The sequence below is a fragment of the Berghia stephanieae genome, chromosome 2 (genome assembly GCF_034508935.2).
Source record: "Berghia stephanieae isolate SIO BIC M18660-M18661 chromosome 2, UCSD_Bste_1.3, whole genome shotgun sequence".
Lineage (NCBI taxonomy): Eukaryota > Metazoa > Mollusca > Gastropoda > Nudibranchia > Aeolidiidae > Berghia > Berghia stephanieae.
In genome coordinates, this window is record NC_088361.1 from 97,614,277 (window position 1) to 97,631,703 (window position 17,427).

General features: G+C 32.4%; 1 protein-coding gene across 21 annotated transcripts in view; it reads left to right on the forward strand.

The window, feature by feature from the left end:
• LOC144965980 (tubulin polyglutamylase ttll6-like) overlaps positions 1–17,427 on the forward strand; it is a 43,838-nt gene that overhangs the window by 1,247 nt on the left and 25,164 nt on the right. For all 21 annotated transcript variants that reach the window (XM_078901903.1, XM_078901915.1, XM_078901916.1 and 18 more), the window contains exons 2-9: positions 2,671–2,994; positions 5,387–5,522; positions 8,299–8,339; positions 9,281–9,399; positions 13,119–13,249; positions 14,777–14,933; positions 16,751–16,894; positions 17,131–17,216. In XM_078901903.1, the coding sequence (XP_078758029.1) occupies positions 2,736–2,994; positions 5,387–5,522; positions 8,299–8,339; positions 9,281–9,399; positions 13,119–13,249; positions 14,777–14,933; positions 16,751–16,894; positions 17,131–17,216 (1,073 nt within the window). In that variant the 5' untranslated portion in view covers positions 2,671–2,735. The remainder of the gene's footprint in view (positions 1–2,670; positions 2,995–5,386; positions 5,523–8,298; positions 8,340–9,280; positions 9,400–13,118; positions 13,250–14,776; positions 14,934–16,750; positions 16,895–17,130; positions 17,217–17,427) is intronic.

A 17,427-nucleotide genomic window follows, 5' to 3' on the forward strand; every position in this document is an offset into this window, starting at 1 on the left:
CAAGCCCTTGACATTACTCTTTAATAAGTCACTTGATGAACAGAGTCCCAATCGAATGGAAAAATGCTCAAGTATGTCCTATTTACAAGAGAGGTAAAAAATCGGACCCATCAAATTACAGACCAGTAAACTTGACCTCAGTAATATGCAAGCAAATGGAATCTTGTCTTAGAGAAGCCATGCTGAACTTTATGAACCCCTTTTTGTCACATAAGTCTTAGTGGACGCTCTTGCACTACCCAACTCCTTGATTGTATTGGAGAATGAACTCAAATGCTTGACAATGGTATGCCGGTTGATGCCATCTACCTAGATTTTGCAAAATGTTTTGATTCTGTCCCTCACCAACGCCTACTTTATAAGCTTGAACAATATGGAATTAGTGGCAGTGTGTTGGGATGGTTGCAAGATTTTCTGCTAAACCGAAAACAGCAATAGTTATCAATGGTGAAGCATCAGGATGGAAACCAGTTCTATCGGGGATCCCTCAGGGTAGTGTCTTGGGCCCAGTTTTATTTATATGCTATGTAAACGACATGCCCGGAGCAGTAAACTCCTTCATAAAAATGTTTGCAGACGACGCCAAAGTTTTTTCATCTGTAAATAATGTCAAAGAAGCTGGCCGACTGCAAGATGACCTAGACACACTTCAGTTGTGGTCTAAAAAATGGCAACTCCTTTTCAATGCAAATAAATGCAAGGTTATGCACCCAGGAAACAACAACAGCCAATATGTCTACAGGATGAAGGATAGAAAGGGAGTTGAAATCAAATTGGAAAGTACTTTATGTGAAAAAGACCTTGGTGTATCTGTGGACCCCAAATTGAATTTTAGCCAGCACTGTGAAAAGACTGTTAACAAAGCAAATAGAATCCTGGGACTTGTCAGAAGATCTTTCAACTATATAGACAAACCCATATTAATCACTCTTTTTAAAAGTCTAATACAATCACACTTGGAATATGGAAATTGTGTATGGTCCCCCATCAATAAATCAGATGCTTTACTAGATGAAAATGTCCCAACGTCGAGCCACCAAACTTGTTTCTGAAATTTCAAACCTCAGCTACGAAGATAGACTCAGAGCATTAGACCTCCCTAGCCTCATGTACAGAAGACTAACAGGAGATCTAATTGAAAGTTATAAATTGACTAGCAGTCTCTACAAAGTAAATGTAGAAGATTACCTCACATTTAACAAGGACAAAAGAACAAGAGGCCGCTGTTATAAACTTGCCAAACAAAATTGCCGTTTAAACATCCGAAAAAATTTCTTTTGTCAGCAAATTGTTGAGACATGGAATAGCCTGCCTGAAAAAATAGTTACAGTGTCAAGCATAAACAGCTTTAAAAGCCAAATTGACAGTTTCCTGCAGGATCTAAAATACAGCACCGATTTCCCATTGAAGCCAGCCTTTCGACCTCCACAAGTTGGTGGAGACCGATCCAAAGACCATCAACGGGCCACCGGCCCTCTACGATGAACTCATACTCAATAATAATAATAATAATAATAATAATAATAATAATAATAATAATAATATAATAATAATAATAATAATAATAATAATAATAATAATAATAATAATAGTAATAATAATAATAATAATAATAATAACAGTAATAACAGTAATAACAATAAAAATAATAATAGTAAGAATAAAAATCATACTTATAAATATTAATAATAATAATAATAATTATTATTATTATTATTATTATTATTATTAATATTATTGTAAAATAATAATGACAAGGATCATAATGATAATAATGATAAAGATATAATAATAATAATAATAATAATAATAATAATAATAATAATAATAATAACAATATTAATGATGGTGAAGATAGTAATTGTAGTAGTAGTATAAGTAGTAGTAGTAGTAGTAGTAGTAGTAGTAGTAGTAGTAGTAGTAGTGGTAGTGGTAGTAGTAGTAGTAGTAGTAGTAGTAGTAGTAGTAGTAGTAGTAGTAGTGGTAGTAGTAGTAGTAGTAGTAATAGTAATAAACATTTCATGAAATCGAAGGTGTATTATATTTTCTAATATTATAGAAAAAAAGCAAGTACCATACCTTTAATGCTTTTGTTCTAGGTATTTAGAATACTTCAAGCATCTTATTATATTTATCCTATAGAGGAGAAATGAAATGATAGTGGGGAAGTCATTATATAATTATAATCATGTAATTATTTTTCCTTGGAATAATTTGATCTACTCTTCGCTGTGTCCTGACTGGGCATGATAACTTTTTAGGTACACTCATTCATTTGTGTCCAATCAAGTCTTTTCTCCATTCTTCAGTGCATTTTTTTTTTCAGTGATTTTGTGGAGACAATACTTGGCAATACATAGACAAATGGTACTATAATTATTATGAGGATTTGGTGTTTTTATATTGGAATAAATTATAAACAGAGAAAAGCAATGAGCATCATAGACAATGTAGGCAGGTTTTACGAGTGCTGATTATCATTTACTAATCAGTAGACTTTGTCTTCTGCCTTTGTTAATAAAAACCTCAGAAAGTCTTTAAATTTCTATTTTTATGTAGTTATTTGGTTGTTTGTTTTTTCCATAAAAAAAATGTATAGTACAAACAAAATGGGATCTTAATTAATTTATTGTATTATTAAATACCTTCCTTTGTGCTTTTTCTTTTCAGCGGCTTCATATCAACTCCCACCAGGATAAAAATCTGATAGCTGATTTTACAACGAAACTATAAAGATGATTTTAGGAGAAGAAGCAGGGCCTGTCGGTGAAGGAGATGGGTCATCAGATGGAATGTTTAGAACTAACAGAGTCTATGATGATGCTTCTAGTAGCAGTAGCTCTGATACAGAAAGTGATGAAGATTCTGCTATTGAGCCACCCATAGGAAACAGTGCCGTTGAGTTGACATTGGTGGATGATGACTCTCCATCACTTATTCAGCCTGATGATGAAGGAGAGGGAGAAGGAGAAGGCGAGGGAAAAGTTGCAATGAGTAGGTCGCATCTTTTTAATATTTTTGAATAAAACTTTGAAGATATTTGCAACATACATGGAACATATAAATGTCAGGATCAGTAAGACGGTATTTGCTTAGATAAAAATGAAGAGCAAAAGTAAATGATTGAAGAAATTTACTTGTGTATTTAGTCTGAGGCAAAAAAAAAAAAATCACTGCCTCACTCACTTGCATCTTTCCCAAATCTATTTGTTATAATGCTTATAATATCTAATGTAAACATGATATTAATGCAATCAATGTCTGATTCACAAATCTCTTTGGGGTGTTCCAATATTACTAAAGAACTGTATTTGGGTTATTGCTCTGTTCACTTTGGTGATGACCCTGGGCTTGTGTTCTCCAAATGTAATATTAAATTTATCGGCAACTTGTTCTTTGAGTGACATTGCGGTGGTCAATATTTTAATAGTTCAGCACATTTATTGTCTTCTCCTGGGGCTTTGTTGTTGCTCAAGCTGTTAAATCAATTTCTTACTTTCCTTGATGTTATTGGGTTGAGTGGGAGATTGTTTTCTGTGTGTAAGTTAAATTTAAAACATGTTTTGACAAGTTTATGGTCATTTGATAGGAGCGTGCCACCATATGATCTTGCATTTGTAATGGCCTTTTTATGTCACTGTTGACAAAGTAAATAATCTATTTGGGTGTATATTGGCTTTACTGTACCACTGGTTTAATTTCGAAACTGGCCTGTCCATGTTGCCCGGTGACATGACGGATGGCAAAATGCATTGTTTATGACGAACAGGTTTTTGTCCTCACAAAATTCTACTAGTCTCTCTCCGTTCTCATTTCTTATCCCTTTTTAGTAAGCCCTTATGCATGAGTCGCCTTCTTTTCATTGTCCTATTTTAGAATTAAAGTCCCCTGCCATTATGATTATGCCTTTATTGCCCAATTCTTTTTATGTAATTTTTAGGTCCTTGTAGAATATGTCAAGCTCCTCAGCTCTTTTTTCACATGTGCGCTTGTGAGGCCATAGATATTGATAATGTAAACAGCATTGGTTTTACCTTTAGTAGTCTTCAGATTGAACCGGGCAACACATATTCTATTAGACACTTCCCATGCCTTGAATAGAAATCTGCTCAAAGTTTTTTAATGATAAAACCACTTCCATAATAATGAGAACTGTTTGGAAAGCCCAAGAGTCTAAATCCATTTAGATTGTTGTCGGCGCCATTGTTGATTTTAGTTTCCTGAATACACAACAAATCTATTTTGTACTTTACACAATCATTTATGAGTTGTTCCTTTCGAATATTGCTGTTCAAAGATCTAACATTGAAAGTAGCAAAGGTAAACATGGCTGACACCTGTTGGCACCAGTGTTTTTTAACCACCTTTTGGGTACAAAAGTATACTCAGTCCATCTAAATTGCAATTTAATCCCAAAGTTTTGTCCCGCAATACTCTATATAGAAGATGGTCACTGTCATTTTGTTTCAATTTGGGCAAAGAAGAAACAAAAAATAAGATAAAGCAAAAATGATACTTATGATAAATACAATAATGAATAACCAAATAATACACATGTTATATATATATATTATATATATATATATATATATATATATATATATATATATGTGTGTGTGTGTGTGTGTGTGTGTGTGTGTGTATGTGTGTTACCCAAACAGAGAACACTTTACAATCACTTTAAGCTTTGAAAAGAATTTAACCGATTTTAAAACTTTATAAAAACAATATTTCAAAATGTTTTTAATGCCTTACCACGGATTAAAACATTTTGTAGGACATTAACTATTTAGTCCAACTATATGGTCTAGTGGTATGACACTCGCCCTCAGACCAGAGGGTTCAGAATTTGAGTCCTGTTCTGAGCGGTGCATAGTTGAGTCCTTGGAAAAGGCTTTTTACTCATATTCTCTCACTGAGGTGTAAAATCTTTCTGTCAAAAAGAAATTGTAATATCACCTTTCAGACATCATGTCTTGTCCTAGATATTAAGTGTTGCTGTTTGCTAGGGACCCCTTGTAAAGTGCTTTGGTGGATATTGAATGCTCCAGTTTTTAGTAGTGATTAGTGGACAGTTAAAATGTTCCCTCTGATGGAACTTAATGGAGAGATTTGTTCTCTCTATCTGGATAGACTACTGCAGCAAATGCCTTATAAAAGTTGTCACTGATTTGAACTGATCACTCATTTATATATATATATATATATATATATATATATATATATATATATATATATATATATATATATATATATATATATATATATATTTTTTTTTTTTTTTTTTTTTTTTTTTTTTTTTTTTTTTTTTTCCTTTAAAAAACATTTTTTTTTTACAGTAGTGAGGTTTTAAATTACAATGATCAGTTTGATGTTCTCATTTCAGACACTACTTTTGGTAATGAATACTATGGCGAAATGGATGGGGAAGGCACCGGTGAGGTTTCTAGTCAGCCATGTGAGGTGGATGCTGAGGACAAAAAAGAAGCAGATAAAAAGAAGAAGAAGAAGAAAAAGAAAAAGTAAGTATTGTTGTGTTCGCTTGTTTGCTGTTTGTATTGTCATCTTGTCATCTTCATTGTCTTTAAAATCTGATATTTTATGTTAACAGGAGGAAATCTTTGTTAAGTATTCATTTTATGTCGGCTTGTAATTATTATTCCTGGAACATAATTTTTTAAAATGATAATGCAAGTAGACATCCTCTGTAAAATGGTTACAAATAATTTTAAGAAAATATGCACCATTAGAGATTTCCTTCCTAAAGATGCAACAAAAAAAATCAGACGTGTCACAAGTTTTGTTTTATCACGTCTAGACTGTTGCAATGGCCCTTTATCTCACATCAGCCATGATAAAATCTCACACCCGTAGGTCATACAGGATAGTGCAGCTAAATTAATGACAAGACAAAAGAGAATGGCACACTCCCTGACTATTCTGTGTGAGCTGCACTGGCTGCCTGCAGGGAAAGAATCCTTTTTTAAATTGCTCTGTTTGGGTCTTTTCTAAAAAAAAATTAATTACCTATATTGGGCGGTTTTAATCATTCTGTATCGTCAATATAGGTTAAAAAACAACATTTATGTTGAAAAATTTTAATTATCTGTGTTGATACCCATTTTGCGATCTAATTTGGGGGTCTGACATCAAAAAATATAACAATCTTGTGGCAAACGTTCCACAAAAACTAATGAAGGAATGACCTCCATATTCTTCCCTCTTGTCAACATTGTACCATAGTGTGTCACCATAGAGAGATTTTACGGCTTTATCTTATGGAATTTTTATTAGAACATTACAAAGTTGAGAATCAATATGTTATAACAAAATTGATATAAAAAATTCAGATTTGGGATTATAATTTAAAATTCACATATCTTATCAAAAAAATCTCTCTATGGTGACATAATAGATTATCTCTGTGATATCTGTGGAAATTTTCAAACAATTTCATTGAATAGATTCTGAGAAACGTTTGACACAGTTTCCCATACCCTTAGAAAAATGACAAATTGAGAAAATAACAAAATGGCTTCCCGTTTTTCACACATTTCTTACTACCTGTACCATTTTCGACTGTGTTTTTCGTGCCTTTATGGTCTACCTTTAAGAATTTGGACTTCAATTATATTATTTCTAAGATAATAAAATATCATTTTCCACCAAAATCTCAAAATCAAATTTTTGAAGGATTTTCCTAATAATTAGACCCAAACTGCCCCTTAAAAGCTAAGTGATGAAGCACCTGACTATACCAAAAGCATGTCAGAAATATACGTACCAAATATGAATCTACGATCCTCGACAGACAAAGAAAATGAAGCTTATTCTTTAAAATAATTACAATTATAAATTTTATGACAGCAGTTCCTTTACCCACACTGGGGCCCCTTGTGTGAAACGACCTGCCCAGAAGGATAAGAGAAGCAAAATCCATAGATAGTTTAAAATCATTGTTACATTACTGTTGATGCTGATATGCTATGGCTATGACATACACTGCTGCTATTGATATTATTGTGGTATAGGTTTTTTATGTAAATTTTATATATTTATTTGCAACGTGCACTGAGAATTACCCAGTGATGAAAATGCACGATATAAATGACATGTATTATTATTATTATTATTATTATTATTATTATTATTATTATTATTATTATTATTATTATTATTATTATTATTATTATTATTATAATTTTTATTATTAGTATAAGTATTATTATTATTATTATTATTATTATTATTATTATTATTATTATTATTACAGTAATCATCCATAATAGACCACTCATGTAACATCATTTTTTGTTATATTGAAAACATCTCTCTAATACCCTGCTGCTTCATCTGATAACCTGATTTTTTTCCAAATACAAAGAGATCAACGTTATTGTAAACTAATTGTCTTGATATAGCAGTCATTTGACTCAGAATTTGGTTCACAGACATGCATTAATAAACAAATACATACAAACAACTTTACGGAAAACCCTTAACATGTTGGCTCTCTAACGGCTGGCAGCATCTTTTCACCATCTCAATGCCTAACATTCACTCATTCACTCATTTATGCGAGCTAAATTAAATGTCAAATTTATCATATTCATTAACCATTATTATCTTTGATTTATTATCATGCAAAAATGGGCAAAATACATTACAACAATTCGAAATAAACTTAAATAAAATTCACATAATGGGAGAACATGAAGAAGGCTCCATTTTTGTTCTGCATTGATCATGACAAATGAACGGAATCCAAATTTTGCAAACATTACTTTAATGGATGTGCATGGGTTACCTAAATTTTGATTTTGATGTGTTCGCTGTAATTGATGAACTGGATTGTTAAGTCTGTAGTATTACACAAAGCATAACCATTGATAGGTAAGATAAGTAAGACTCGTCATTACATTTTACTTATTATTGGTTACCAAGTGGTGAGGGAATGATAGTGTCTTTGGTTTGGTAGGAAGGGAGATTCATAAACAGAACCAGCTGGTTGCTAATCATCTGGAAATGTTGAATAGGAAAAATTATAATTAAAATGAAACAGGTTGTTAAACACTTAGTGAGGAATCTTGTTCAGAGATTATTGGGTAAATTATTATTATTATTATTATTATTATTATTATTATTATTATTATTATTATTATTATTATTATTATTATTATTATTATTATTATAACTATTAATTTTTTTTAAAAATTATTTTTTTTATTTTTTTTAACATTGTTATTTATCCATGTCTATGAGTCCACTTGAAATGGTTGATGTTATTTTTTATTATAGATGGCTGTGCATCTGTTTAACTAACTGCAAGTACGATGTTGGTGAGTAATAAATGATTGACAATTTTTGGTTTATTTTAGATTGTATTGGGTCAAGAAAAGATGTCAATCGTTCAGGGTGTCCTAAGGAAGTCTGGTAGTCCTAGATCAGCAAAGAATCGTACTGTAATACCCTATTATGCTCTTTCATAATTTTAAATACGTGTGTCCTAAGGAAGTCTGGTAGTCCTAGATCAGCAAAGAATCGTACTGTAATACCCTATTATGCTCTTTCATAATTTTAGATACGTGTGTCCTAAGGAAGTCTGGTAGTCCTAGATCAGCAAAGAATCGTACTATAATACCCTATTATGCTCTTTCATAATTTTAAATACTTGTGTCCTAAGGAAGTCTGGTAGTCCTAGATCAGCAAAGAATCGTACTATACTATACTACCCTATTATGCTCTTTCATAGTTTTAAATATATTTTCATATATAAATGAAATGACCCTGATTTTGACAATATTTTCCTCCCTCTAATTCGTTCAAAGGTGATCAGGTATGACCAGGTGGAATCCTCAAAATATATTTAATGATTCTCTGCTTGCTTTGAGGCTATTTGATTTTGCTGGTCTAACGTCAAACTCACTTATCTTTTAATGTTATTTTATCATAGATGCAAAGAGAATCAGGGGAAAGAAAGAAAAAATGAAAGAGAGAGAGAGATAGATAGATAGAGAGAGAGAGAGAGAGAGGGAATGAGGGAGGGGGGGGGGAGCGGGTGGAACTCTCTCTCTCAAATACACAAGTAGAAGTAGAATTTATAAAGATGACAATTTTTAATAACAAAAAGACATTTTAAGAATATTGAATTTAATGATAAGTCAGTTGAAGAAGTCGTTGCTATTTTTAAATTTGGTATTTACATCGATAAAATGAACATTTTAAATGATAAAATTGTTTTACAGAATGTGTGTAGAACTGATTTTAACTCTGATTTCAGTGCGTCGCACTTCTCGTAAGTTTGGCTTCAAAGAAGTTCCAGATGACGATGACTGGACATTGTACTGGACAGATTTTTCTGTTGCTTTAGAACGAGTTATGGAGATGAAAAACTATCAAGTAAGTGCATGAAAGAAAATTTTAACATGTTAGTTGAGCCCTAGTTATGAAATTGTAAGATGTTAGTTGAGTCCATAGACACAACTAGACGACAAAGAGGAATTTCCCGTGAGTCAATCAGCTGTTATTACTGTGTCATACTGATAATGGCCCTTATCATTTCGTGAAAAAGAAGATTGGTGCTATCAATACACTCTTCTTGTCTAAAGGTTATTTGAGTGTGGTGCTATCTTTTGCTATTTTCCCTCACCTCGATTCAAAGTTAAATCGACTTTTTCAACAAATATTTCTCACAGTTATTGACTTATATTTACAAAGCCATCATGGTTCATACATGTTAAGTTTTAAAATGCAAAAATCGAGCTGGGAATGTTAGCAGTCGCAGTTTCCATTGAAAAGATCAAAGCGAGGGAATCTTGTTATAATCTCAGTATCCCTGCTACATCGTATCGTATTGATATCGAAAATTTCTGATATTGTCCAACACTACTGTAAAAACAAGGCAAAAGTAAATTTGGAACTTTTGACTGTAAACATCTTATTTGCCATAAAATAAATACTTTATGTTATTTTGAAACAAAAAATATTTTTTTCGTGACATTTATTATTTGGAAAAATCATACATATCATACATATAAGTTTGAAATGAAACTTTTATAATTGACTTGCTTAAAAGTCTACAATAAAAGGGGCGTGTCCATTGTGCCACAGGGAACGATTCCCTTTTGAAATTTTTGAATCTAGTTTTAAACTAATTTAGCGTTTAAAAGGGAAAAGTAGTGTGAATTTCATAAGCCCAAAGTTAACCATTATAATTGAGATAAAGATTTATATCATAACAACTCTTACGATTGCAGAATTGCAAAGCCTTCCGAGTGTATTTTATAGAGAATTAAGAGGTATCTAAGGTCATCGTATTTCAACACACGAAAAGAAGGCCACTCCCACTTTGTTTAAGATCCTTTCTTTTATGTCCATGGTTGAGCCGCATATGTTGTGTGTGTGTGTGTTTCAGTATGTGTCTTAGCACATGTATGTATTTGTGTATTTCTATGTATGTATGTATGTATGTATGTTTGTATGTTGATTGTATGTATTTATATTTGTATGTATGTATGGATTTGTGTATGTATGTATGTATGTATGTAGCAAAAGATAGCACCTCGCTTAAATAATTTCTAGACAAGAAGAGTGTATTGATAGCACCAATCTTCTTATTCATTAAATGTATGTGTGTCAAGATGGTGGACAAGTCAATCGGGTCTCTCATAGTCTCTAGATCTACCGTCTCTTGTATCCATCATCCGTGGTAGCTGTCCTCGTAAACACAGACAATGTCTAGAAGGAGTATAGGACTTGTGACAAGGATCGTGTATATTTACTGAAATAAACAATTTTGATATGTATGTATGTATGTATGTATGTATGTTTGTATGTTGATTGTATGTATTTATATTTGTATGTATGTATGGATTTGTGTATGTATGTATGTAGCAAAAGATAGCACCTCGCTTAAATAATCTCTAGACAAGAAGAGTGCATTGATAGCACCAATCTTCTTATTCATTAAATGTATGTGTGTCAAGATGGTGGACAAGTCAGTCGGGTCTCTCATAGTCTTTAGATCTACCGTCTCTTGTATCCATCATCCATGGTAGCTGTCCTCGTAAACACAGACAATGTCTAGAAGGAGTATAGGACTTGTGACAAGGATCGTGTATATTTACTGAAATAAACAATTTTGATATGTATGTATGTTTGTATGTTGATTGTATGTATTTATATTTGTATGTATGTATGGATTTGTGTATGTATGTATTTAGCAAAAGATAGCACCTCGCTTAAATAATTTCTAGACAAGAAGAGTGCATTGATAGCACCAATCTTCTTATTCATTAAATGTATGTGTGTCAAGATGGTGGACAAGTCAGTCGGGTCTCTCATAGTCTTTAGATCTACCGTCTCTTGTATCCATCATCCGTGGTAGCTGTCCTCGTAAACACAGACAATGTCTAGAAGGAGTATAGGACTTGTGACAAGGATCGTGTATATTTCCTGAAATAAACAATTTTGATATGTATGTATGAATGTATGTATGTATGTATGTATGTATGTATGTATGTATGTATGTATGTATGTATGTATGTATGTATGTATGTATGTATGTATGTATGTAGGTAGGTAGGTAGGTATGTATGTATGTATGTATGTATGTATGTATGTATGTATGTATGTAGGTAGGTAGGTATGTATGTATTTCCCATCTTTCTGGATCATACATATATCCTGTTGTCATTCTTTTTTTAATGACAAATTCTATAGAATTTTAATTGAATTATTAAATATTGTTATATTCAGGTTAGCTAGAGGTTTCTCCCTTCTTCAGGGACAAATGGGCTAAGTACATTTTAACAAAAATATTTATGTTCATATTATTTCCATCAATTAAATAGGCTTTCGTATGCATATTTTTTCACCCCTAAAATTCACAATTTTCTGTCTTTTTATCTTTTTTTTATATATGTCAGTCAAGGGAGAATTGACTGTCTAGAAGGAATTACTATTTACATCGACAAGTTTAAAATATATTTTCTAATGATGCACATTATTTTTCTATAAGCCTTCACATTTTAAAGTAAAATATCATCTACCTTCTTTTATCGACTAGATAACTTTTTTTTCTTGAAAAAAAAAATGGTATACATCTACTTTTTTTATTGCTTCACAAGTATTCATTTGTTTCTATTTACCATTCATTACTGTTTATACCACACAGTTATCTTTTTCTCCGTGTCCAAAGCATACTTTTATCTCCAATTAAAAAAAAAAAGAATTGAAAACTCTAATTTTGGTTTCTTATAATTGAACTGACTTTTCAGGTATTTTAGCTTCCATCTTATTTGGGTTTTTTATTTTATTTTATTTTTTTTTTTTTTACCAAAAAGTAGATTTTATTCACTGAAGAATTTAAATGCTGAATTTTTCTTTTTTAAAATACATCGAGAAGTAAAAATAGATTAAATTTAAGTATTCTTTGCCTAGCTTACTTTTCAGAAAATTTTGTTCAGGTTATTTGTTATTGCAATATTAGAACTTCACATCAGTCCTTGTCAGAATATATTTTGATATTGTGATGACATTGTTTGCTTATCTCATACGATTGTGTCTTGGTGTCCACACTTCTATGAGAAAGGATAATAGCCAATTGATCTATCTGTTCAGATGCAGCAAAAGAGAATTGTGCATATTTAGTATAGCAGAATCTATGTGCACCTGTATAATATTTTTTAATATTTTGAAAAGCGAATAAAACGTAGAAATGAATCAATGATGTTAAGGTCTATCCAAAAGGCAGGTTCATCGTGTCAAAAACAAACATTTTTTTAAAGCTTCTGTATCAATTTCGCCTATATGTCCGGTGCTACTACTACTACTACTACTACTACTACTACTACTACTACTACTTCTACTACTACTACTACTGCTACTACTACTATTATTACTAATACTTCTTATACTACTACTACTACTACTACTACTACTACTACTACTACTACTACTACTACTACTACTATGACGACTACTACTGCTACTACTACTACTACTACTACTACTAATACTACTACTACTACTACTAATACTACTACTACTACTGCTGCTGCTGCTGGTGCTACTATTCCTACTGCCACAAATACAAATTGACTTTTCAATCTCATTAGAAAATCAACCATTTTCCTGGAATGAATGAGATTTGTCGCAAAGATATGTTGGCACGAAATTTGAATCGTATGCAGAAAATGTTCCCAAAGGAGTACAACGTATTCCCCAAGACTTGGTGCCTACCCGCTGAGTGAGTGTTAGCTGCCAATCATTTTAATCTTGACTTATTCTTAATCTTTGAAGTGAAGTATTACTTTAAACAATTATTTCTAGGTGTTCTATCACTTTTACCACAGATTAAAGGTCGAAAGGTCCTGGGTTCGAGCCTCTCTTGGCGCATGGTTGAGTCCTTGGAAAGGCTCTTTACTCACATTCTCTCACCGTACTCAGGTGTAAAATGAGTACCTGGTCATTCACAGTTATCTCTGTTCGAAAAAATTGTAATATCGTCAAACAGGCATTATGTCTTCTCCTACATGTTAAGTGTTGCTGTTGGCAACGAACCCTGTAAAGCGCTTTAAGCACATTTAGTGGATATTGCGCTGTATAAAAGCTCATTTAAATTTTTTTTACTATGGACTGTAAAAAGTAATAAACGAAAATGAATATAACAGCTTCAAAACAGGACAAAATACCAAACATGGAATGATTTGGGCTCAAAACCCTTCTTCAACCAACCAAAAAAACCCAATGAAAACATAGATACATTACTAAAAAACCAGATTGACGGCAGATTTGTTTTTTTTTAGTAATGTATCTATGTCTTCATTGTGTTTTTGTTGTTGGCTGAAGAAGTGTTTTTATCCCAAAAAATTCCGTGTTTGGTATTTTGTTCGTTTTTGAAGATGTCATTACCTTTTTACCATTCATTCAGTATTACTATATGTTTTATGTGACCAACCATCTCAAAATGGCATTATATCCTGGTGAAAGTTATTAAATTCTAACTTATTTGCAGTTCTTGAAATGATATGTGATTTTTAATAAAACATATATAATAAAATCACATAAATCTTATACATTGAATTGAAAATTCAGTTGTCTGTTACTACCATCATCATACCATATTGAGGTTATGGGTCAGATATCTTGATGATGATAAAGTGTAGACAGTACTGTAGTCTTTTGTAGGCTTTAAATATATTTGTTCACAACCTACCGCACCACTATCTTGTTTCTCTTTTTTTCTTTATCAACTAAAATAAAATTAATAATGTCTCATCCTTCATGTTAAGTGTTGCTGTTGGCTAGGGGCTCCTTGTAAAGTGCTTTGAACACCTTTAATGGATTTTGCGACATATAAATGCTCTTGTTTTAATAAAATAATGTCACTCCTCACCTCAAATTTGTATTATGGTGAGGTGAACTAGATGGTGAGAACTGAATTATTTATTTATTTATTATAAAAGTGGGTTTAGTTTTTATGCTTTATCTAGGAAGATAAATCTAATTTCTTAAACTGCAGGAAAAAAAACAACTTAATTCCATAATGTAAACCTGATTCAGTATTAGTGTCTGCTTAATCCTGACATAAAGTCTCACGTTATATTGGATCTTGTTAATGTTATCAACTTTTGTAGTTCTTGTTGCCATTGTCATTGTTACTCGTGTAATTGTGTTTGACTTAAGTTGGTTAAGTATTCACATCGCATTTATGTTTACAATTGCTTTTATCAATGTTGCAAACTTCCAATCTGTCACATTCTTATTATTTCAGTTATGGTGACTTCCAAGCTTACACGCGACAGAAGAAAAATAAGACATATATCTTAAAACCAGAGTCAGGGTGTCAAGGCAAAGGTATTTGGGTGACAAAAAATCCTAAGGAAGTCAAGCCACACGAGCACATGATTTGCCAAGTTTACATGAATAAGGTGATTGTATGTAATTTGCCCACTGCATGATCTCTGATGTATTCTTGGAAAAGATACTGATGACAATTAAAATTCAATCCTCAATTTCTCTTCCCCATTTCCCCCTCCCGCCAATTCCCATCCATGTTTTTTTTCCTACTGCATGTAAATAAAGTGGGATCTCTTTAATCAGGAATTGACTTTCGTCACCAAAATCGTCCTGATTAGCAGGATATCCCAATTTGCTGGGGAGGTGAAGATTTCAGATGTCCTACAAGCCTTGGCGTATAAAGCCCTTCTGTCTCAGCAAGGCAATCTCTTTAGATGTGTAGCTAAGAAACGGACGGGTTTAGAAGTGTAGACTTTAAAAAAAACCCTGAAAAACTTGAGCTTTTATATAGCTCAATATCCACTAAATGTGCTCAAAGTGCTTTACAAGGGGTCCCTGAGCAACAGCAATATGTAACATATAGAATGAGACATGACGCTTGTTGGGCAATATTACAATTTTTTCCGACAAAGACAACGCTGTTAACAGCCAGGTACTCATTTTACACCTGAGTACAGTGAGAGAATGTGAGTAAAGAGCCTTTTTCAATGTCTCAACTATGCGCTGAGCGAGGCTCGAACCAAGGAACTTGCGATCCAAACACAAGTGTCATACCACAAAACTACATAGCCGCATAACCGCACCTGGTGTGCCAATAATAGACTGGTTCGTTCCTTGTCTGTTCTTTAGAATTATAGTTTTTTGGTTTTTTTTTCTTTTTTGAGGGAAAAAACAAAGTCACCTTTTTAAGGGTTTTTTTTAATGTGATATCTTTATGAACAAATTCTTCAACATCGTGCATCTTATACTATTAAGTGAATTATAGCTTTGTTGTGTGACACAAGCAAATGCAGTTTACACACCATCCATTGATCAAGCTAAATGACGATCCAAATCAATGTCAACTGGACAACTGACAACACCTTTAACAAAACAATGCACCGTTGATTGTTCACACTAAACATTAACACCATCCCTACCCCTTTACTTGTGAGGCCAATGTGACAATGACTGGATGAGGTAATGTGAAGTCTCAAGTTCAGACTTAGGTCAATGAATCGTCCTACCATTTTCGATTTTTTACTGCAAATGTATAAGACTTGTTTCATACCTCAGAAGAAACGGATGAAGAAGTAGCTTACTCTTAGTACACATGAATGTACTGAGTTTAATTTTCCTTGGTGTAGCTGTCTGGGTAATGACAACTTTCAATTAGGTCTTCAATTTCATTATTCATAAAATGATATTTGGAAGTGGAGAATTGAGAAAATCTGTAGTAAAATCGTCAATATGAATGTCAAGCTAACATGAATTTGTTCTGATTAGCCAGGGATGTTTTCCCAGATTAGAGGAATAAATTATGGAGAAAATAAAAAATCAGTTCCCTGGAATTTCATCTTGATATGCAAGGTTTCCTGATTGGAGAGGTTTCTGATTCTGAAGTCCCACTGTATTTTCCATATGATAGACCCTTTGTACAACTAACTTGCTATTTCTCTTGGTGCTTATACTACTCATAAGGCGACACTTTAGATCCCCAACCATCATGGTCTGTTGCTATCTATATGTATAAGCGTACTTGTAGTTAAATAAAAATAATTTTTTAAAAAGATTCATAAAGGGTGAGTTTTTCAGGAATACACTTTTTGTTTGATGCATTTTCATTTTATCCATGAGCTCATGGATTCATGATTAGGAATTTCATACAGAATTCGCTCAAATAATTAGAAGAATATTTCACGGCAACGCTTCTTAATAATAAATTAACTTTTTAATCTTTCGATTTCAGCCTTTTTTGATTGATGGATTCAAGTTTGACCTTCGTATTTACACACTAGTTACCTCATGTGACCCTCTTCGGATTTTTGTGTTCAAAGACGGCCTGGCTCGTTTTGCTACCAATAAATATTGTGAACCCAGTCATAACAACACAGTGAGTACTCCCTGGCATTTAAGCATTTTATTTTCAGATAGCTCCATTTCTCGTGCTCAGCTTCTTTTTTTTTGTGTATTTGTATTTTGTTGTTTATCTTTTTTATTTTTTGTTGTTGTTGTTCTTTTAAAAGCTTTAGATCATTATATATTTTCAAAATAGCGAACATATTGTTTACCTTATGAAAGAAAAATATGGCAGTTTTCATCAAATCAAATTGCTATTTCAATCAACAGGACAATGTGTATATGCATCTGACTAACTATGCAATCAACAAACACAGCGAAGATTTCATCCGAGACGATGAGGCGGGGAGTAAAAGGTAATTGACTGATGTAAAGAAACTACTACTGATAAATGAATAAAAAACTGTTTTTTAAATGTTCTGAAACAATGAAATCCAGTAAAATGTTTTAGAAGAATGAATAAACTAATTACTACAGACATCGTGTAGTGCTTAAAAAAAGCTCATGGAAATAATTACACTATTTTGTGTTTAAAAAGGGACATAGCCCTTAGTTGCCGTGTATACA